The sequence below is a fragment of the Lithobates pipiens genome, unplaced genomic scaffold, assembly GCF_037356315.1.
Source record: "Lithobates pipiens isolate NorthernLeopardFrog02 unplaced genomic scaffold, aLitPip1_a1.2 Scaffold_30, whole genome shotgun sequence".
Lineage (NCBI taxonomy): Eukaryota > Metazoa > Chordata > Amphibia > Anura > Ranidae > Lithobates > Lithobates pipiens.
The window spans coordinates 110,056,035-110,080,782 of NW_027507791.1; the positions used below are offsets into that span (position 1 = coordinate 110,056,035).

General features: G+C 42.5%; 1 protein-coding gene across 1 annotated transcript in view; it reads right to left on the reverse strand.

The window, feature by feature from the left end:
• Positions 1–15,538: 15,538 nt before the first annotated feature.
• The window catches only part of SPRED1 (sprouty related EVH1 domain containing 1), a 121,747-nt gene continuing 112,537 nt past the window's right edge, over positions 15,539–24,748 (reverse strand). Inside the window, exons 5-6 of the mRNA XM_077464757.1 lie at positions 18,363–18,512; positions 15,539–16,546 (exon numbers count right to left, since the gene is read on the reverse strand). Of these exons, the coding sequence (XP_077320883.1) occupies positions 15,902–16,546; positions 18,363–18,512 (795 nt within the window). The 3' untranslated portion in view covers positions 15,539–15,901. The remainder of the gene's footprint in view (positions 16,547–18,362; positions 18,513–24,748) is intronic.

A 24,748-nucleotide genomic window follows, 5' to 3' on the forward strand; every position in this document is an offset into this window, starting at 1 on the left:
CCGCGTACACACGCGCGGACTGTTCGCCCAACTTTGTCCGTCCAACAGTTTCGGCAAACAGTCCGCTCAAAATTAGCATGGACGGACATGCCCACACACGACGAACGAACAGTTTGCTGAAACCGTGCGCGATGACGTGAACGGCACGTACGACGGGACGAAAAATACGACGTCCTATACACTGCATTATAGCTTTCGGCGTGAAAATCCTTTCTGAGCATGCGCGCAACTTTGTTTGACGAACAAGCCTACACACGGGCGGACTGTTCGCTCAAACAAGGTTTCAGCGGACAGTTTTTCGGAATTTCCGAAAAACCTTGTCCGTCCAACTGTCCGCTGAAACTGTCCGCTGAAAGCCCACACACGAGCGGACTGTCCGCCCAAACACTGTTCAGCGGACAAAGTTGGGCGAACAGTCCGCCCGTGTGTACGCGGCCTTACTGGAGAGTGAGATTTTGCAGTGTTCCAGGCCAGCAAGGTACAAAATGTCTGTTAATTTTTAAGGGCTTGGAACACATCCATGCATCAAAAACATGACCCTTTCAAAATTGCACTTTAACTTTAGGAGATATCTGGGTTATGGTGTGATGGGAAAAAAGGGTAGTGTGTTATTTGATGCATCGTTGTGCGTTGATGGCCCATGGGAAATTAAAGTATACATACAAAATCACATGTACACCATTGCTTTGGCACATAAAGAAGAACATTACAATACAAGCATAGGTGTGTGTGTGTGTGTGTGTGTGTGTGTGTGTGTGTGTGTGTGTGTGTGGAGAGTGATAGTTTATAAACTAATCAGATTAGAGAAGCAGGAAAGGAATTTTGTTTATTCGTTTCAAAAGGCTACTTAGGCCAACCAAAATGTATTATCAAACTTCCATCCTTCATCTAAGGCAGTGGTCTCCAAACTGTGGCTTGGGGGCTGAATGTGGCCCTTTGCTTGCCTTTATCAGGCCCTTAAGAAAATTTTCCACCAACTGACATCAATAATGGGACACCATTCCCCCTACTGACACCAATGATAGAGCATCATTCCCCCTACTGACACCAATGATAGGGCACCATTCCCCCTACTGACACCAATAATGGGGCACCATTCCCTCTACTGACACCATCAACAGGCACTATCCTTCCCATTGATACCAACAATGGGACACTAATCCTCTCATTAAAACCAATGATAGGGCACTAACGACGGGGAATTTTCTACTTCCACTGGCCACAGTTCGGCCTCCCTAAAGCCTGATGGACAGTACACTGGTCCTTTGCTTAGAAAGTTTGGAGACTCCTGATCTAAGGTTTATGACCAGCTTCATATCAATAGGCGTTCTAATACTGCTTTTTCCATTCAAATATATGCAGCTTTGTTCAAATGAAAAAACACAGTATTTGTCAAGAAAAGGTTGCATTTGGTCCTCTTTGCCTGCAGTCAGGGGCGGACTGACCATTGGACCACTCGGGCACTGCCCGAGGGCCCTGAGCCACTAGAGGGCCCCATCAAGGTTGCCAGCCTCAGTAAAACCAGGAACAGTATGTAAAAATCTGTGTTTTTTTTACATCTGTCTCTGAAATGTCCCTTACCGATATACTTTTGGTCTAAAAATGTGTGTGTATACTGTGTGGTCCCATAATCTTGGATTGCCTGGGGGCCCCATAATCTCCTATTGCCCGGGGGCCCCATGAGTTGTCAGTCCACCCCTGCCTGCAGTTTAAATGTACCTTAATGCTGCCTCCAAAGAAATGCAATGCAGCACTAAGCAGGTCAAGCACAGCCTCTGAAATGCCATGTGTCCTACTCAATTGAAGCGAATAGGATTTAGCTGACTTAGCCAGATCAGACAAAAAAGATGTTTTTTTGAACTTTGACAGCTAAACTTGGGCTTTGTATCAATAAAAAAAAAAAACGTGAAATTCAACTTTTAAAAGTACAGTAAAACCTTGGATTGCAAACATGCTTGTAATCCAAAGCACTTGTATATCAAAGCAAATTTCCCCATAAGAAATAGTGGATGATTCGTTCCACAACCATTTATTCATAAATCTTTCAGTTTATAGTCCATATAAAAAGATTATAGCAATGTGATAGGTTGTGTAACCATAAAATGTCCATCCTCAAATGGTGGCCTCCATAAGGGGATTAGAAGCAAAATCCAGCAAAATCCAGCAGGAGCTACAGTGTTAGAAGAGAACACCTCTAAGTGTAGCAATATGATTACATTTAATGAAGGTAAAACATTTAGAAACTCACATGGTTGATGATTAAAAGAGGCACATCTAAGTATGCAGGCATCCGGGGTAAAGCTGTCCACATAGACCATCATCCTCACCGCAGGCTCTCACCGATGTCAGTCTGTAATTGTAACCGGGATCACTACCCTGCAGTAGAACGATCTGAAAGCGAGGCTTGAAGCGCTCAAGGAACGCTGCGTGGAAGGGATGATGTTGATGGTGGTGCGGAGGAGGGTCTATGTGGACAGCTTTACCCCAGATGCCTGCATAATTAGATGTGCCTGTTTTACTCATCAATCATGTGACTTGTTAAATGTTGTACCTCCATTAAATGTAACCATATTGCTGCACTCATATGACGGTCTTCCCTGTGCACGATCCCTGCGTGCGCCCTACGGAGCGCGCTGTGATCACCGAGTCACTGAGACTTGGGTGATCACCTATCCGAGTAAGGGGTCAGACTCACCCCCTTACCATGTAATCAGCTGAAAGACATTTTTTTTTCTCCTCACGCTGACAGCAGAGGAGAAAAAAAAGCCTATCACCGGCTCATCTGAGGGACATCGGTTCTGAAGAGGAAAAGGCAATTATGCATCTATGCCACCTGCCATTGCCACCTGACAGTGCCCACAAGTGCCACCTATCAATGCCCAAAAGTGCCACCTATCAATGCCCACCAGTGGTGCCAATCAGTGCCACCTAGAAGTGCTGCCTATCAGTGTAATCTATCAGTGCCCATCATTGCCACCTATCGGTGCCAATCACTGCCGCCTCATCAGCGTACATCAATGACGGGCAAAAATTAACTGTTTTAAAATTTTATAACAAAATTTTTTTTTTTTAATTCGGTCTTTTTAAAATTTTTTAACAAAAAATAAAAACAACAGCGTTGATCAAATACCACCAAAAGAAAGCTCTATTTGTGGGCAAAAAATTATGAAAATTTTATTTGGGTACAGTGTAGCATGACCGCGTAATTGTCATTCAAAGTGCATCAGCGCTGAAAGCTGAAAATTGGTCTGGATAAGAGGAGGGTTTAAATGCCCAGTAAGCAAGTGGTTAAAGAAAACCTTCATTAAATTACTCAGGGACTGCTTAGCAATCAGCAACTGTTAAGGCAATGAACACTTTGGTGAGAAGTCTGTAATGTACAATATAGTGCAGGAAATTGTGTGGGGGTGGGGGGGGGGGGCTGTGCCCTGTGGAGAGGGGCACTGGTGGGCCTTTGTGGGGGGGGGGCACTGGTACTCTGCGTGGTGGGGTGGGCTGGTGTTCTGTGAAGGGGGCTGGTGTTCTGTGCAGGGAGCCCTGATGTGCTTTGCAGGGACTGAGGGGGCTGGAGGCTAAAAGCGGTAAGTTAGGCCCCTTTCACACGAACATTCCGATTGAGTCTGTCTATCAGTTTTTTAAGTTTTTCAGGCAGACGGGATCAGTGCCTCCATTCTTCTCTATGGATTGGCAGGTGTAAACGGACATGTTTCCATTTACACCAGCCTTCAATCCAATCTGATCCGATAAAAACTGATGGATGGAGATCCAATCCCCTTCCGTACAGCGGATCGGATGGCAGTCTGGTGTAAATGGACAGACGGTCCGTTTAAATCTGACCACCCATTGAAGAGAGCAAGCTGTGTCTGCTCTGAATAGTGAAGCGGACACGGGCCTGTCATCCACCTGCTCAGCAGGAATCAATAGAGAGATCTCCTGCTGAGCAAGCAAATCTGCTGATGGTTAGGCTCGTTTTAAGGGTGGATCTTCCTTATGGCAGGCGTAGTCAGGAAGCATGTTTGTATCAAAACTGCATTTTCACAAATTACCATATTAGCAGAGCAGGGGATTGTATGACTACAGCAGCCTGTATATGTAAGGACACAGATACAGCACTCACCTCTTCCATGGCTTCCCTGCAGTGATACAGCACTTCTCACTGATTTACTTATATATATACAGTATCTCACAAAAGTGAGTACACCCCTTACATTTTTGTAAATATTTTATTCTATTTTTTCATGTGACAACACTGAAGAAATGACACTTTGCTACAATGTAAAGTAATGAGTGTACAGCTTGTATAACAGTGTAAATGTGCCATCCCCTCAAAATAAATCAACATACAACCATTAATGTCTAAACTGCTGGCAGCAAAAGTGAGCACACCCCTAAGAAGATTGCCAAGACCATGCAACTGAGCTGCAAGGTGGCCAAGACCATACAGCGGTTTAACAGGACAGGTTCCACTCAGAAGAGGCATCACCATGGTCGATCAAAGAAGTTGAGTGAACGTGCTCAGCGTCATATCCAGAGATTGTCTTTGGGAAATAGACATAGGAGTGCTGCCAGAGGTTGGGGGGAGGGGGGGTTGCCTGTCAGTGATCAGACCGTACTCCACACACTGCATCAAATTGGTCTGCATGGCTGTTGTCCCAGAAGGAAGCCTCTTCTAAAGATGATACACAAGAAAGCTTGTAAACAGTTTGCTGAAGACAAGCAGACCAAGGACATGGATTATTGGAACCATATCCTGTGATCTGATGAGACCATGATAAACGTATTTGGTTAAGATGGTGTCAAGCGTGTGTGGCAGTAACCAGGTGAGGAGTACAAAGACAAGTGTGTCTTGCCTACAGTCAAGCATGGTGGTGGGATTGTCATGGTCTGGGGCTGCATGAGTGCTGCCGGCACTGGGGAGCTACAGTTCATTGAGGTAACCATGAATGCCAACATGTACTGTGACATGTAGCAGAGCGTGATCCCCTCCCTTCAGAGTGTGGGTCGCAGGGCAGTATTCCAACATGAAATAGACCCCAAACACACCTCCAAGACAACCACTGCCTTGGTAAAGAAGCTGAGGGTAAAGATGATGGACTGGCCAAGCATGAAAAGTGCCACTTGCTAAATTATGTTTAACCACCTTCAGACCGGACCATTTTGCTGGTAAATGACCAGAGGTCTTTTTACACTTTGGCACTGCGCTGCTTTAACTGGTAATTGCGCGGTCATGCAATGTTGTACCCAAACAAAATTTGCGTCCTTTTCTTCCCACAAATAGAGCTTTCTTTTGATGGTATTTGATTGCCTCTGCGATTTTTATTTTTTGCGATATAAACGTAAAAAGACCGCAAATTTTGAAAAAAAATGATATTTTCTACTTTTTGTTATTAGAAAAATCCAATAAACTCAATTTTAGTCATACATTTAGGCCAAAATGTATTCAGCCACATGTCTTTGGTAAAAAAAAAGTCAATAATTGTATATTTATTGGTTTGCGCAAAAGTTGTCACATCTACAAACTAAGGTACGTTTTCTGGAATTTACGCAGCTTTTAGTTTACGACTGCCTATCTAATTTCTTGAGGTGCTAAAATGGCAGGGCAGTACAAAACCCCCCCAAATGACCCCATTTTGGAAAGTAGACCCCCTAAGGAAATTGATAAGAGGCATGTTGAGCCCATTGAATATTTTATTTTTTTGCCTCAAGCGATTGAATAATGACAAAAAAAAAATATTTTTTTTTTTTTTACACAAAGTTGTCACTAAATGATATATTGCTCACACATGCTATGGGCATATGTGAAATGACACCCCAAAATAAATTCTGCTGCTTCTCCTGAGTACGGGGATACCACATATGTGGGACTTTTTGGGAGCCTAGCCGCGTACGGGGCCCCGAAAACCAAGCACCGCCTTCAGGCTTTCTAAGGGCGTAAATTTTTGAGTTCACTTCTCACTACCTATTACAGTTTTGAAGGCCATAAAATGCCAAGATGGCACAAAACCCGCACAAATGACCCCATTTTAGAAAGTAGACACCCCAAGCTATTTGCTGAGAGGCATGTTGAGTTCATGGAATATTTTATATTTTGCCACAAGTTGCGGGAAAATTACAAACTTTTTTTTTTTTTTTCACAAAGTTGTCACTAAATGATATATTGCTCATGCATGCCATGGGCATATGTGAAATGACACCCCAAAATAAATTCTGCTGCTTCTCCTGAGTACGGGGATACCACATATGTGGGACTTTTTGGGAGCCTAGCCGCGTACGGGGCCCCGAAAACCAAGCACCGCCTTCAGGCTTTCTAAGGGCGTAAATTTTTGAGTTCACTTCTCACTACCTATTACAGTTTTGAAGGCCATAAAATGCCAAGATGGCACAAAACCCCCACAAATGACCCCATTTTAGAAAGTAGACACCCCAAGCTATTTGCTGAGAGGCATGTTGAGTCCATGGAATATTTTATATTTTGCCACAAGTTGCGGGAAAATTACAAACTTTTTTTTTTTTTTTTCACAAAGTTGTCACTAAATGATATATTGCTCACGCATGCCATGGGCATATGTGAAATGACACCCCCAAAAAAATTTTGCTGCTTCTCCTGAGTACGGGGATACCACATGTGTGGGACTTTTTGGGAGCCTAGCCGCGTACGGGGCCCCGAAAACCAAGCACCGCCTTCAGGCTTTCTAAGGGCGTTACAGTTTTGAAGGCCATAAAATGCCAAGATGGCATAAACCCCCCCCAAATGACCCCATTTTGGAAAGTAGACACCCCTAAATTTAGGGGTACACTAGTGAGACTAGGTAATAAATGGCGGGTGCCCTGAAACTATAAAAAAATAACTAACCAACCAGCGTCACCTGTAACAGTTATATGGTGATCACTGGTGAAAGGGTTAACTAGGGGGCAATCAGGGGGCTTTATGCGGTAGTATATGGGGGTCCCTGGCGCTATAAAAAGCTGCGGCGAACCTAAATACCTACCTGCCTAACTAGCGTCACCTGTGACACTAATACAGCGATCAGAAAAACGATCGCTTATTAGGCTGGGTTCACACTGGAGCGATGCGGGAACGCCACGAATGCGCGGCGGGTTCCCGCATCGCATGCCTCCCGGCGGCAGTTCACACTGCCCTATGCGAACTGCTGGGAGTGTCAGTGAAATGTTAATGACACCCCCAGATCAGTTCGCATATCGCAGTGCGATCTGCAAACTTGGATCGCATGGTGTGAACACCCATGCGATCCGATTCTGCTGCGGACCAAAAAAAGGGTCCCGTGCGAGTTTGCGGCGGGTGCGACACGAATTCAGCCATACTATCTGTATAGCTGAACTCGAATCGCACAGAGATCGGATGTGATTTGCACTGCAGTGCGGTGCGAATCACATCCGTTCTCATAAACCACTGCAATGTGAACCCAGCCTTAGTGACACTGGCGACGGGGGGTGATCACGGGGTTAAACCTTTATTGGGGGGGTTAGGGGGGTACCTTAGAACTAAAGGGGGCTAACCCTAACAGTTATTAGTCACAAATGACACCCGCCGGGTGATCAGGGGGTTAAACCTTTATTAGGTAATAAATGGCGGGTGCCCTGAAACTATAAAAAAATAACTAACCAACCAGCGTCACCTGTAACAGTTATATGGTGATCACTGGTGAAAGGGTTAACTAGGGGGCAATCAGGGGGCTTTATGCGGTAGTATATGGGGGTCCCTGGCGCTATAAAAAGCTGCGGCGAACCTAAATACCTACCTGCCTAACTAGCGTCACCTGTGACACTAATACGGCGATCAGAAAAATGATCGCTTATTAGGCTGGGTTCACACTGGAGCGATGCGGAAACGCCGCGAATCCGCGGCGGGTTCCCGCATCGCATGCCTCCCGGCGGCAGTTTACACTGCCCTATGCGGACTGCTGGGAGTGTCAGTGAAATGTTACTGACACCCCCAGATCAGTTCGCATATCGCAGTGCGATCTGCAAACTCGGATCGCATGGTGTGAACACCCATGCGATCCGATTCTGCTGCGGGCCAAAAAAAGGGTCCCGTGCGAATTTGCGGCGGGTGCGGCGGGTGTGGCGGGTGCGGCGAATGGCTGAACTCGAATCGCACAGAGATCGGATGTGATTTGCACTGCAGTGCGGTGCGAATCACATTCGTTCTCATAAACCGCTGCAATGTGAACCCAGCCTTAGTGACACTGGCGACGGGGGGTGATCACGGGGTTAAACCTTTATTGGGGGGGTTAGGGGGGTACATTAGAACTAAAGGGGGCTAACCCTAACTGCCCTAACAGTTATTACAGTCACAAATGACACCAATGCAAAAAAAAAAAAAAAAAAATGACATTGGTGTCACTGTGACTGGGGGGCAGGGGTAATTGGGGGGGTGATCGGGGGGGTGTGAGTGTGCCTGGCATGTTCTACTGTGTGTGTAGAGTGTTGGTGCAACTCACCGATCCGCTCTCCTCCGTGTCGGAACGAAAAATACCGACACGGAGGAGAGAATACATCACTTCCTCTCCTGTGTTTACATTACAGGAGAGGAAGTGATGTCACGGGGGATTCCTATTCGTCGGGAGCGATCGCGAGGGGGTGGCCATGAATGAATGGCCGCCCCCTCGTCCCGGATCGCTCCCGGACGAAAACCGACCGCCGCAGGCGACCCGCGGGAGGCAAGGGACGTACATGTACGCCAATATGCCTGCCCGTGCCATGCTGTCGACGTACATCGTCGTGCGGCGGTCGGCAACTGGTTAAAACAGTATTCATAATTGTATGTAAATATTTTCTCAACAATTTTTTATTTTTTTTTTATAAAAAAGCTGCTGGTAAAATAAACACAAACTAGTGTATCAGCGCTGACTACATCAATCAGTGCTTAATTCAAGTAAACTGTATATACAGTATCTCACAAAAGTGAGTACACCCCTCACATTTTTGTAAATATTGTATTATATCTTTTTTATGCGAAAGCACTGAAGAAATGACACTTTGCTACAATGTAAAGTAGTGAGTGTACAGCTTGTATAACAGTGTAAATGTACTGTCCCCTCAAAATAACTCAACACACAGCCATTAATGTCTAAACCGCTAGCAACAAAAGTGAGTACAGCCCTATGTATGTCCAAATTGGCTTCAAAGTGTCAATATTTTGTGTGGCCACCACTATTTTCCAGCACTACCTTAACTCTCTTGGGAATGAAGTTCATCAGAGCTTCACAGGTTGCCCCTGGAGCCCGCTTTCATGCCTTTATGACGACATCATAGAGCAGGTGGTGGTTAGAGACCTTGCGCTCCTCCACCTTCCATTTGGGGATGCCCCACAGATGATCAATAGGGTTTAGGTCTGGAGACATGCTTGGCCAGTCCATCACCTTTACCCTCGGCTTCTTTAGCAAGGCAGTGGTCAACTTGGAGGTGTGTTTGGGGTCGCTATCATGTTGGAATACTGCCCTGCGGCCTAGTCTCTGAAGGAAGGGTATCATGCTCTGCTTCAGTATCTCACAGTACATGTTGGCTTTCTTGGTTCCCTCAATGAACTGTAACTCCCCAGTGCCGGCAGCACTCATGCAGCCCCAGACCATGACACTCCGACCACCATGCTTGACTGTAGGCAAGACACACTTATCTTTGTACTTTTCACCTAGTTGACCCCACGCACGCTTAACACCATCTGAACCAAATACGTTTATCGTGGTCTCATCAGACCACAGCACATGGTTCCAGTAATCCATGTCCTTAATCTGCTTGTCTTCAGCAAACTTTTCAGGCTTTCTTGTGCATCATCTTTAGAAGAGGCTTCCTTCTGGGACAACAGCCATGCAGACCAATCTGATGCAGCGTGCGATGTATGGTCTGAGCACTGACAGGTGGACCCCCCACCCCTTCAACCTCTGCAGCAATGCTGGCAGCACTCATACGTCTATTTCCCAAAGACAACCTCTGGATATGACGCTGAGCATGGCCACTCAACTGCTTTGGTTGACCATGACGAGGCCTGTTCTGAGTGGAACCTGTCCTGTTAAACCACTGTATGGTCTTGGCAACCATGCTCCAGCTCAGGTTCAGGGTCTTGGCAATCTTCTTATAACCTAGGCCAGTGATGGCAAACCTTGGCACCCCAGATGTTTTGGAACTACATTTCCCATGATGCTCTGACACTCTGTAGTGTACTGGAGCATCATGGGAAATGTAGTTCACAAAACATCTGGGGTGCCAAGGTTCGCCATCACTGACCTAGGCCATCTTTATGTAGAGCAACAATTCTTTTTTTCAGATCCTCAGAGAGTTCTTTGCCATGACGTGCCATGCTGAACTTCCAGTTACCAGTATGAGTGAGTGAGAGCAATAACACCAAATTTAACCCGAGACCTTGTAACAAATGGGTCACATGACATTGCAGAGGGAAAATGGCTAATTGGGCCCAATTTGGACATTTTTTCTTAGGGGTGTACTCACTTTTTGTGCCAGCGGTTTAGACATTAATGGCTGTTGAGTTATTTTGAGGGGACAGCAAATTTACACTGTTATACAAGATGTACACTCACTACTTTACATTGTAGCAAAGTGTAATTTCTTTCATGTAGTCACATGAAAAGATATAATAAAATATTTACAAAAATGTGAGGGGTGTACTCACTTTTGTGAGATACTGTATAAAGAGTTAGATTTACCCCTTTGTTCTAGATTCCCCAGTGAAATGTTAAATTCTGGGGCATTATCTTTAGGTGTGTAAATGTATGCATTTCTTATGGCGCTATAGTTTTTATCGCTACAGTTTTTGCGGCACTTTGGTTTTTATAAGTGCACCCAGGGAGGTACCCAAGAAGTTAATGCAGTTGGTGGAGAGGCAATACAATGCCTCCTCACTGCCCATCGAATGCTGTCTGAAGAGTGATCCAAACAAAGATGGCTTTTCAGAGAGCAACACACATGTGAACAAGTCCTAATGGTGACACTATGACTGGCGTGGCGGTTATAAGGGACACTGTGACTGGTATGGCAGCGATCAGGGACCCTACAGTACAATGTCACCAAACCAATGCTGCCAGATTCCAGCAACAGATTCTTGCACCTGGAAATAGCAGGGTCTGCTCAGCCTAAACAAACTAATGACAGGGTGGAACAACTGGAACACTGAGAGTGACACAAACTACAATGTCACCAGGCTAATAGTGGCTGTTCATATGTAGCCGTGCACGCACTGCTTGCAGATGTTCGAGTCTTGCCTCAGTCAGCTGTGTTTAGGCTTGGACATTCACAGGTAAACACTTGGTGTACAGCTACATGTGAACAGTGACAGCTGCTGTCAGCCTGTCATTAGTTTAAATTTCTGTCGCAAGAATCAATCAATGAAATTTGTAAAATGCAGCTAAGCGGCCGTGTGAAGGAGGCCTCAGAGCTATTTTGCATTAGCATTGCTCTAGATCACTCTTCATAGAGAATTTGATAGGGGGCTATGTATCACCTCCTTGCCGCATGCTCTAACCCAGTGATAATAACCCATAATTTTCACTGCCTTAGTAATTACCACAGTCGTTTCATCTGAGGGAAATCCTGAAAACATGACCTGTTGGGGCACCTTGAGGACTGGAGTTGAGAAACACTACTCTAACCCCTTAAACCTTGCAGTGATGCAAGCATTGCACACAGTTTCCAAATCAGTACCGCCTGCTGAACGTGACAGAGGAAATCATTTTGGCTGAACCACAAAGCACAGCCATAGAGCATATATACACCTAAACACCTTCACTGTGACCATCATTATAATGATGATCATCTTAACCATCTCACGGTCTCATCATTATCACGATGATCACAGTAAAGGTGTTTAAGTGTAATGTATTCAGTATGGCTGTTTGAATACTATGGCCTGACTATACCTGCACTCTTTCCAGAAGTGCTGATCATGTGCCCCCGCCGGGATCCTTGTGCTGTGGACATCTCACTTATCCATTGGTCACCACCTGGCTACAGCCTCAGGATTTATTGAGGCTAATTGCATATCACTCCACGTGAGACAGTCTTGTGTGTGGCCAAAACTTTAAGGTCAGACCTGCGATTCAGATTTATCCTCTTAAACGTCCGAAATAAAAAACCCTGCACTCCGTACGTAGCGCACTCTTGGACTCTGAACTCTGTACATACTGCACTCCTGAACTCTGCACTCTGTTCATAGCACACGCCTGAACCCATTACTATGTATGTAATGCACGCCTGGTTTTCAATAAAGCCCTTTAAAGACTGTGCAATTTGGCCACATTCATGGCAGTGGATGAGTTCCTGTACTGTTGGAGAAAAGAAAAAGGCCTAAGATTGAACCTTTATCTTAATTTAGGACCATTCAGTAACACCACTCGCACATAGGTGTCTAGCTCCTGTGCCTCCAATCCCAGCATTTTAGGGTGCTTGAGAAACCGTTACAGTTAGGCCGCGTACACACGCGCGGACTGTTCGCCCAACTTTGTCCGTCAAACAGTTTCGGCAAACAGTCCGCTCAAACTTAGCATGGACGGACATGGCCACACACGACGGACGAACAGTTTGCTGAAACCGTGCGCGATGACGTGAACGGCACGTACGACGGGACGAAAAATACGACGTCCTATACACTGCATTATAGCTTTCGGCGTGAAAATCCTTTCTGAGCATGCGTGCAACTTTGTTTGACGAACAAGCCTACACACGAGCGGACTGTTCGCTGAAACAAGGTTTCAGCGGACAGTTTTTCGGAAATTCCGAAAAACCTTGTCCGTCAAACTGTCCGCTGAAACTGTCCGCTGAAAGCCCACACACGAGCGGACTGTCCGCCCAAACACTGTTCAGCGGACAAAGTTGGGCGAACAGTCCACCCGTGTGTACGCGGCCTTACTATCCACAGTCATAGTTTATTGCAGGCCAAATTATGCTGCAGATGGATGCTATAGCGAGTGGTATTCAAGTTTAGGGCCCTACGCGTTCAGGGACGAATGCCTCAAACACAGAATTCTTATGTTCCAATCATTCGATCATGAACGCATAGGGGAGGAATTCACTTTTCCAATTCCTCTTGTTAATGTGTTTCTTCAATGACATCAGGGGCTGATAAACTTCTGTACTCTACCAACATGCTAAGGACGGTTAGAAGACATGGAAGAGTTTTCTACTGAAGAAACGGGTGGCTGAAATAATGCCTGCTACAGAAAATAGGGACAGCTTTTTAGTTTCTGCAAAACAGGTATACAGGGAAGCTGTACTTTAGAAAAAAAAAAAGTGAGTCTTTAACTACAACTTACAGAAAAAAAAAACATTTTAGCAAAGAAATTGACGAAAGTTTGGAACCTGTGGCTGGAAATTCTAGGCCTAGCTCCACCCTTCCTGATTACATATATTGTTTTCATGTCTGTAGGGTTAGGAATACCACATATTACGTTCCCCACTGAAAAGTAAAAACATTTTCTTTAACAATGCACTAAAGCACACACTATATAGTCTAGATTAATAAGAAGAGGCACACAATGGCAACAAAAAACATCTTTATTAAAAAAAAAAAAAAAAAAAAAGGTCAAATTAAATATGCAAGTTAAATTTAGACTGTTCTTATTTAGGATATACAGGTTCTGACAAATATCACTGGCACACTGCTTGATAGAGATATAACAATTAGTTACCGTATATCACCAACAGTTATATCACCTAAAACTGCCTAAAGATGGTAATAGATGACTCAGTTTTTTCAATCAGTCAGCAGGCTGGTCGAAAAAACTAAACCGATTCCCCATCTACACAAGTGAGGTGGATGGAAGAATCCTCCACAAAGTGCTATGGTAGCAGGGACCCCTCCGCTGTTAGAATATGCTGATCATCGCTGCAGCCAATTGCAAATTTAAATTTACCAATAGTCCCGGTCAAGAGGAGTTTATCATTAGATCAAGAATGGCCCACAGATGGATCGAAATTCGGCCGGCCCCTGCTGAACCGACTGGATTTCCATCCATTTTTGGCCAGCTTTAGTCAGGTCCAGAAGCCTCTCAGCAATTGAAAATATTTGTCCTATGTTGAATGAATTACTGGGTCATCCCGCTGCTTTGTGCTTACCACCACAGCAGCCGCACACCTCCCCACAGCGGTCACAGGCTCTCAGAGGGACCTTACAGCACATACAGAGGGCAATTAAGAATAATGGGACTAAAGCCATCCAGCTATCATTTGGAATGCTGTGATAAAGTGGTAAAATGTCTATAGAACCTGAATTATTATCACTGTAAAACTGGGTATATACGTGTCAAAAATTGTCTGGTTCCGTAGGAATCGGAAGAATTTCGATCAGTGTGCAGCCTCCTCTGTTTAACCGAAGCCAGTTGTTAGACCGTCTTCTGTTGAACAGTCATGCTGGAAAACCAGCATTCGATCAGCCACTGCAGCCAATGGCTGCAACGCTGATCAGTGTATTTTAACAGTGGTGGAGTTCCCTCTGTCAGAATACAATAGCCAGCAAGGTAGATCCCTGCAGCCACATTGCTTGTGTGGATGTACTAATCTGTGAGGTTTCTTTTCATTTAACTCACTCGTTGAAGGAAAAAAAAATTATAGTTTATACCCAGCTTATATTTTGGTTTGAATATAATGATTGGAAAAAGTTGTAAAATCAAAATAAAATGTATCTGATTAAAAAAACAAAACAAAAAAAAAAAAAAAAAACAATAAAGTCTGGAAGCACCCAATAATAAAGAGACATGACACAAACATGTATCTGACGCTTGTGTTATATTCTATGTACCAGAGTGTATAAATAATGTGGCATAACACAGGTAGATTGGAGAAACAGATAAAAGCTGAATAAACAGTAAACCATCAGAAAAAAACCCAATACACTGATAAACAGCTTTAATAACCATTCCGCTGCCAGAGACAGAAAGGTCACCTTTCTACAGCAGCAGGACTCAACCCTATACTGGAATGTCCCAACTTCCAACAGAAACACAGGGGAAGTTGGGCAAGGAACAAACTTTAAGAAACTTTCTCCCAAAAGTCATAAAATGTTCTTGTACCGTACATTTAGTTAAATATAGACATTTGTTATTTATACATAAAATCACTTGAATAAAACTAGAAATTATTTAGTTTCACTAAAAATTCATTTAGATACTGTGTATTTGTATATTTGTAGGCTGTCAAATTCCTCCATCCTCTATACTTTACACGGCATTAGTTATTGGAGGTTCCAGGGCCAATAAAGTGTGAGAAGCAAATTCGGGGCACGTAAATATGTATAATATATATATATATATATATATATATATATATATATATATATATATATATATATATATATATATATATATATATATATATATATATATATACATATACATATATATACACACACACACACACACACACACATACATATAAATGTATATATATATATATATATATATATATATATATATATATATATATATATATATAAATGTTAGAACAAATATATATATATATATATATATATATTATATATATATTTTTTGATCTATCATTTTCAAATGGTCTAATTTTCATAAAACATTCAGATTGGATTGGGTGAATAACATCTGCATTCAAACAGGAATGGCAAATAAAAAATAAAATATTAATTACAAAAAGGAAAAAAATAAAATAATTATATATATATATATATATATATATATATATATATATATATATATATATATATATATTTATATATATATATTTATATATCTAATGCAAGACTGGCACTGTTACATGTTCGCGCTGGTCCTATCTGAACACAGATAGCTCCGCTACAGTCCTCCTTGGGTAACCCACTTACAGCATCACCTAAAACTGCCTGCGTTGGGTCCAGCAGCCTCCTGGCAATTCAAAGGATTCTTCCTGGGTTGAATGAGTCACTGGGTCATCCCGCTGCTTTATGCTTACCACCGCAGCAGCCGCACACCTCTCCACAGTGGTGACAGGCTCTTAGAGGGAGGTAGCAGCACATACAGGGGGCAATAAACGATAATGTGACTAAAGCCAGCCAGCGCAGGCATAAGTTTTCATCAGAAGTGTCACAGGAGCAAGGGTCAGAGAAGTCTCCTTCTGAATCAGACATGCAATGGTAGAGCATGCTCTCCGCGCAGAGCATACAGCTAACCTGGTAGATGCATCGCCTGATAGGATCCGGAGCGTCCTGGCACTTCCCTCGTCCATTCTCCTCATGGTTGAAGCGCTCCTGACAGTATATGCACCTTGAACGCTCCCCGTCCTCTTTCCTCCGCTTTTTAAGAGAGGACATAGGTTGAGTCTTAAACACACCGGATGATTTTTGCTCTTTGAGAGAGTCTCTACCATTAGCTGGGGAATAAAGATAGTTGCTTTTTTTATTGTCTGCCTTGTTGAAGGGAGCACTTATCTCATGCTCATCCCGCTCAGCATCGTTCCTCCAAATGTCAGGATGACGATAGTCTGCATAGCGACGTATGATAATGTCACGTGGGTTTATACGGACAATTTCCTCTTCGTCCTGGAAGCTGACATGTCGGAGTGGCTTTAGAGGGACCTGCAGGGGATAAAATAACATCAGTTACCTTCAGACCTGAAGAGAGGCTAAATCTGGCCACAGATAGACAGGTATCTTCCCAAAAGCTGGCATACACCCTACAATACAATTTCCACTCTCTGCCCTGGTGACCATTGTCAACAAGGCAATACTGTAAGTGAGGGAAATTTTTCTTGAACCAAATTTATTTTAACATTCCCCACTCTATCCAAAAAGAAAAACAAGTTTTGGCTTTAGATATACTTTCACTGTGTTACACAGAAGGGTGAAGGATCAGGACCCCACAAAGAAAGATTTTCCAAAAAACTTAGAAAATCTCCATATGGTTTTCTAAGTTTTTGGGCCATTTCTGGTCCGCAAGAGGGTGATAATGAGCAGCTCAGATAAACTGTGACAACAAGAGCCTCAGTTTATCTGAGCTGCTCATTATTACCCTCTTGCAGAGCAAAAATGGCCCAAAATCACAAGTGATGCAACAAAGTGGCAACATTACTACCTTGTATAGGGCAGCCTATGGCCCACTAGAATGAAAATATAACTTAGACTAGGCATGTATAAATATGTTTTCACTGGTGATTTCACCGGGCCAAGCAAAACAAGAAACAACTGACCAATATTTTTTTAAACAACAGATAAATTAGCACTTGTTCTAGACAAAGCTCTGTGATGACATTAATAGAATGTTCTCAGCCTGCTGCCTCAATAGTCTTCCAACCAGGCTCTTGTTCTTCTGCACATATGCGTAGCAATCTTCATTCATTCCTATGAAAGTGTCATCAAACTTTCATCTCAATAGTAGATGGCTTTTTCATAGGAATTCATAGTACACACTGATGTTAGAAAAAAAACAGGGAGACTTTTGAAGTGATGGTTATATGACTCCCAACAGGCCACACAGCACAGATCTTGGAGAAGTGGTAGAGAGAGAGGTAAGCATAGGACTTGAGAAGGGTGCGTTTTTTACATACTTTACTGATAATGTAAGCCTAGGTTTGGCAAACTTGCCATTAGAAAGTAATTTTTTTCATGGCTTCAAAAATAAAAATAAAATCAAAAATGTAAAATACATTTAAATGGTTAATATCATGAAAAAGCAACCCAATAGCCGACGGAAGTAACATTCATGAAAGGCTGAAAAGGATGCTGCTAATTTTGAGGCAGTGGTCATTATCAGAGGTCGTTAGCCTACAAAAGGAAGTCCAAGAGTATCTCCAAGTAAGAAATGCTGCAACAGATTTATAAAAAAATATTTGTATACGAACATTTTTTTACACTAAAACAGTATGCCAAACATACTTAAAGGATAAGTTCACTTTTGAAACATGCTACAATTTCCACCCATACTTAGGGGGGAACATGTAACATGTTCCAGCTCCTGCCTGCTCTCTTTCGGGTCCCCATCTCCCTGTGACAACAGCCGGGGAAAATTTAAAAACAGCATGGCCATGTGGGGCTCCGCGGCTGGCAGCTTGTAGTTCTCAAGCTGGTGAGCCATCTCATAGTCCACTTATTCTTCCTTCCATTCAGTAATAGTCTGCCCATATCAGAGGTATGGGCAGACAGTGTACTGAGGGTCTGAGGACCCAGGCATTGCACCTGCAATCTGCTGATCACGAGTGCAATGCCTTAATGGATGCAGAGTAAAAAAATAATAAATGTACGTTATCTGAAAAAAAGATGCGCATTTATTATTACAATTTTTTTTTTTTTTTGTATCAAAGATGAACTTAGCCTTTAAAAAATTGATTGATGGTTTTACGCTTTATGCTCAGTTTTCACATTGTGTTATTTTAGCAGTTTTCACATTTAATCTCACCTGGCTGGGCATATAGGCTCTCCTGGTATTGAGGTTTTCGAATGGAGAGGGCCTGATGGCAGAACTGCGGTATAGCTCATCAGTTGGGATGGATTCACGACGGAAAAAAGAGTCATTGTTCTGTATGCTGCAATGATCTTCTTTGTTCATCTAAAGAGGAGACAGACATAGATCCATTATCTTTATATGTATAGTGTATGAACATGCAGGCTAAGAGCCACAGAAATACACAAGTAACATGAAATAGTAGAGGGTTGTATGATAATCACTGTGATCATTGGAACGCTATATAACTAATAACAGATCATGCACTCTTAGTTTGCCATGCATGGACACAAACAATATCTGATTTGGTGATTCCACACACCCATTGTGAAGTATACTTCTGATGCTTGCAGATTGGCTTGGACTTTGATGTGGGTTTGCAAGTTTGATTGGCATCCCGAGTCAATGTTGCATAAGCAACTTTGTAGCAGCTACACACCATTCAGCTTATTTTCCCTGGTAATGTGCAGCTGTAGACAGAGTTCTTGCTGTATCTGACTACAATGCTTGTCAGGGCAGCAATCAATTACTGGTGTGCCATTGTCATCATCAGCTGAACTGGGTAACATGAGTAACTACGGAATCTGGATCTGGAGATTCTGTAGCTCTAAATTGGGGGTCTGAAAACTGTGGCCTGAAGGACAGATGTGGCCCATTTGCTAGCCTTTATCTGGCCCTTGGGGGAATATTGCTCCCAATGATATGAGGCACTATTCCTCCCACTAACAACTGTGAGCAATTCATAGCTGCTACAAAATCACTTGTGTGACATGTTCCTAAATACTGGTCCTACTGCTGTATAACATAGTCTGCAAAGAACTGCATATGAGCAAGACTCCTGTGTCAGGAATGCTGACAATTTCTACTTAGGTATCAGTAGTTTGTTCAGACTGTGCTCTGTTATTGAATAAGGGGGTAAGTGCACCAACTGTACTCAAAAACAATTGCTGCTGCTATACAATACTGTGCAAAAGTTTTAGGCAGGTGTGAAGAAATGCTGTAAAGTAAGAATGCTTTAAAATATATATATTTTAATTGTTTCTTTTTATTAATTCACAAAATGCAAAATGAGCAAACAGAAGAAAAATCAAAATCAAATCAATATTTAGTGATTACCCTTTGGCTTCAAACCAGCATCAATTATTACACTTGCACATTTTGTACACTTGTACAAAGTCAGGGATTTTGTAGGATTTGAGTCATATGATTACCCAATTATACCAAGCAGGTGCTAATGATCATCAATTTTACATGTAGGTTGAAACACAGTCATTAACTGAAGCAGAAAAAGCTGTGTAGAAGGCTTAAAAATGGATGAGGAACAGCCAAACTGCTACTAAGGTAAGGTTGTGGAAGACAGTTTCATGTCACAGGTCATACACCATTGCAGGACTGAGCACAACAACAAGACACAAGGTAGTTATACTCCATCAGCAAAGTCTTTCCCAGGCAAAGATTTAAAAGCAAACTGGGGTTTCAAGATGTGCTGTTCAAGCTCTTTTGAAGAATCACAAAAACAGGCAATGCTGAGATCTGCAGACATATCGGTCGGCCAGGGAAACTCAATGCAGCAGATGAAAGACACATCATGCATACTTCCCTTCGACATCAGAAGTTGTCCAGCAGTGCCATCATTATGGAAGTGGCAGTAACCAGTGGGACCCAGGTATTCCTATTTACTGTCTGGAGAAGTCTAGCCAGAAGTAGTCTTCGTGGAAGCCATATCTTCGACAGGAAAACAAGGCTAAGGGACTTAACTATGCATGAAATGCAGGAAATAGTCAACAGGTGTTCTGAACTGATGAGTCAAAATTAAAAATATTTGGCTGTAGCAGGAGGCAGTTTGTCTGTCAAAGGGCTATAGAGCGGGACAATAATGAGGGTCTGCAGGCAACAGTGAAGCATGATGGAGGTTCCTTGCAAGTTTGGGGCTGCAATTCTGCAAATGGAGTTGGAGATTTGGTCAGGATCAATGGTGTCCTCAATACTGAGAAATACAGGCAGATACTTATTCTTCATACCATACCATCAGGGAGGCATGACTGGCCCCACATTTGTTCTTCAGCAGGACAACGATCTCAAACATTCAGCAAATGTCATTAAGAACTATCTTATGAGTCCTGGAAGTGATGGTTTGGCCATCACAGTGCTCTGATCTCAAAATCATTGCGTCTGTCTGGGGTTACACGAAGAGACAGAAGGATTTGAGGCAGCCTACATCCACAGGAGATCTTTGGTTAGTTCCTCAAGACGTTTGGAACAACCTACCTGCCAAGTTCCTTCAAAAACTGTGTCCAAGTCTACCTAGAATTGATGTTGTTTTGAAGGCAAAAGGTGGTCACATCAAATATTGATTTGCTCTTCTGTTCATTTACTTTCTATTTTATTAATTGATAAAAGTAAACTATTAACACTTCTATTTCTGAAAGCATTCTTAATTTACAGCATTTTTCACATCTGCCTAAAACTTTTGCACAGTAATGTATATTCGGCTATCTGATCAGTTATCTCTACACACAAAAGAAAAATGGAGATATAGGAAAAAAGTGGATCAAAAAATCTCCTTCCTTTGCTGTGTCAATTTCAGTGCCCCTTGGTGTGTCTACCCACTGGGGGGAGATTTACTCAAGCCGAAACGTGCAAAATCTGGTGCAGCTCTGCAAAGAAACCAATACGCTTCCAGGTTTTGTTGTTAAAGCCTAAAGTGGTTGTAAACCTCGCGCAGGAAATATGAACAAAGCATATGCTTCTATAGTGTGTACTTGTCTCAAAAGCACTACTCATCATTTCTGTCTGCTGCTTTGTTCCTCTGCTATCAACATGAACCACTTCTGACAAGTGTTCCTGACACCAAGAGAAAAAAGGTGACAGAGGAGGGACTGTCAGCACACAGTCTCTGATTGACAACTTCAGCCTTGTTCCTGTGTGCTGTATGAAAGGGGCTGTGTCCTTTCCCTTCAATCAGCTCTCAGAGCTCTCTTCACTAAGCTCTGCAGTGTGTGATTTCTTCTCTCCACCCATTTTCTGTAAGCTCAGACAAGCTTTATAAAATCTGGACTTTGCACGGCTGCAGAGAATAGAAGGCTGCAAATAAACATGTATAACTTATGTAGGAGGATTTGTTTCATCTCTGTGTATCATATGAGGCCAGTCACTTCACTAGGCATATGTAAAGTTTTACAACCACTTTAATTGAACACGCTGAAGTTAGAAGCTGATTGGCTACCATGAACAGTTGCCCCAGATTCTGAATGCTCCAGTTTTAGTAAATCCCTTCCATTGTCACTTCCCACACCAGGAGTCACTAACCATGAGTCTAAGGACTTTTTAAAAAAAAAATATTTCCACTATGAATGTACTGGTAACTTTGCTAATAAAGTCTTCCTGCCAAAAACTGAATCCTCATCTGTGTGAAAACAGTGGGTGCACATTCAGGTCTACAGTCATTACAACTGAATTCCCACTGGTCTCTACAACACTGAGAACAGATCCGTAATATGGCTAATCTACTCTTCCATGTTCATGTTGGGTAACAGCAATGAAATTATGTTTGAAACCACCATCAGATTAAACACTATGAGACTGAATCATCAAGCTGTGATACGTGATAATGCATGCTAAAAGTGGCATATCAAGTGACACTATTGTGTACCAAATCACTTGATCATCAAAGTGGGAAAAAAGTCTTATAGCATTAAAATTTTCTCTTTAATGTCCAATTCATTAAGCTTGTTTAAACTAAATGCATTCCCTTTGCATCAAGAGATGCCTGGGTACCACAGCGCTCAAAAAACACTATCCCAACTAATCCTCCAATCCACACCTGCAGTTGGGAACACCAAAAATAAAAAAAGGAAAATCCTATGGATTAAAGCTATATGTTGTAATGAGTGGCCACAGAAGAAAAACAAAACTATGTGGATGACCTCTAAGCACACACAATACCACATTAATAAAATACGCTGACAAGCTATAAAAGTGGATAGCCCTTAATCTAGACATCACACACTGACACTAAAAAACAGCTGCATGTAAAGGAGGGGAGAGAGTCAAAGGTGTAGAAAAGAAAGTAGGGAAAGGGAAAGAGACAGTGCACTATGGTGTATGTCAGTGGTCTCAAACTGAGCCAACAATGGGGCACTATTCCTTCCACCCACACCAACAATGGGGCATGTGACGGAACGTCCCACACTTGAGTGCTTCCGTCCGTATACCTCTTCCTCCAGTCTGCACATTGATATCAGATATTATAACTGCATATTGCAACCAAGAACTAGGCAGGATTCATTTGGCTGCAAAGCTGGAATACCTTTTTATTGAACAAACTTACGCAGAATATATACACCAAAGGAGGACACCCCAGCTCCTATTAATATTACCCTAACAATACAACCTGTACACAGGAATATAATTACAACAACTGACATATACTATAAACATTACATTAATTAGCCACCTAGATGACTCAGAGGTTTCAATCCAGGTAAGATTTGCCGGCTTCAAGCTCACAAGGTACAATACACGAATACAAGTATAAACACATCCCTCAGTGGTTTGCTAGCAGACAGACAATAGGTGAGTTAATTAGCACCATTAGCAATACAAACAGTGATCTACCCCCTCCACAGCCTAGTAGACAACAGGAGACCCGGGCTTTCCAGATCTCATTCCATCTTTCTTTTCGTGTACATCTGTCCACTGTGTCCCAAGCTGGCCCTCAAATGCCAGGGCCCATAGTCAGTAACCATGAGGCTAGCATTCAGTCCCCTCCAAAAGCCCCTGTCCCGGGTGAGTCTATCACAGGACACTATTCTTTTCACTGACACCAACAATGGGGCACTATTCCTTCCACCTATACCAAAGGTGAAACACATTTCTTTCACTGACACCATCAATGGGATGCTATTTCTCCCACTGACACTAACATTGGGACATTAATCCCCCCCATAACACCAACGATGGGACACTATTCTTCCCACACCACCAACACTGGGACATTATTCCTCTCACTGGCACCAATGATGTCGCACTAGTCCTTCCACTAATACCAAAGATGGCATTGTTCACTCTCACTGACGCCAGACCCTTTTCTACTTCCAAAGGCCACAGTCCGACCCCCTAAAGTCTGAAAAAGTCTAAATCACAATAAACCAGCCCTTTGTTTAGAATGTATGTAAAGACTTTGTACTCACAAATAAAGTAAATTACGGGTGGAAAATATTCACGAGGGACCATATGCCCACATGGTGTGAGGCATCAAAGTCTGTCCAAGGGCATTAAAAAGATGTTAAAAAGATTTTTTAGAAAGCACACTCTGATGACTTACAAAGAAAAAAGCTCTATCCACAGGACTAATATACAGTGCCTTGAAAAAGTATTCACACCCCTTGAAATTTTACACATTTGGTCATGTTACAACCAAAAACTTAAATGTATTTTATTTGGATTTTAAATAATAGACCAACACAGAGTTGCACATAATTGTGAAGAGGAAGGAAAATGATGAAAGGTTTTTACATTTTTTCACAAATAAATATGTGAAAAGTGTGGTGAACAGTTGTATTCAGCCCCCTTTACTCTGATACTCCTAACTAAAATCTAGTCGAACCGATTGCCTTCAGAAGTCACCTAATTAGTAAATTGTCCACCTGTGTGTAATTTACTCTCATTATAAATACAGCTGTTCTGTGAAGCCCCCAGGAGGTTTGTTAGAGAACCTTAGTGAACAAACCATTTGAAAACCATTTATCGTTTTCCTTCCACTTCACAATTATGTGCCACTTTGCGTTGGTCTATCACATAAAATCCCCAAAATTACATTTATGTTTTTGGTTGTAACATGAGAAAATGTGGAATATTTCAACGGGTATGAATACTTTTTCAAGGCACTGTATATTATAGTATACTGTTATACCACAAGAAAATCTGTCCAAAAGTGATTAATTCACCAAGAGGCAAAAAAGGAAAACCAATAAGAAAAAAATGCCTATTGATGATTTTATCACTTTTGGATAGATTTCCTTGAGGTATAACTGTATATTATAATCGCATATATTAGTCCTTTGGATACAGCTTTTTTACTTTGTAAGCCATTAGACTACTGAGTGTGCTTTCTAATATATTTTGATTTTTTTTTTACAACAGTGCATTATTGACACATGGCCCCTTTAAAATCGGAGCTAATGTAAAAATATTTAACAGCATGTGGGCAGCCCTGTAAGCACGCTGGCAAAAAGGTGGCTTCCCCAAAACACATCCTGTGCGCATGCTCTGAGAGATGACATTGCACTGTTATAGGGCAACTGTGTGGCAAATGAGGTTTAATGTTGATACATGTAAAG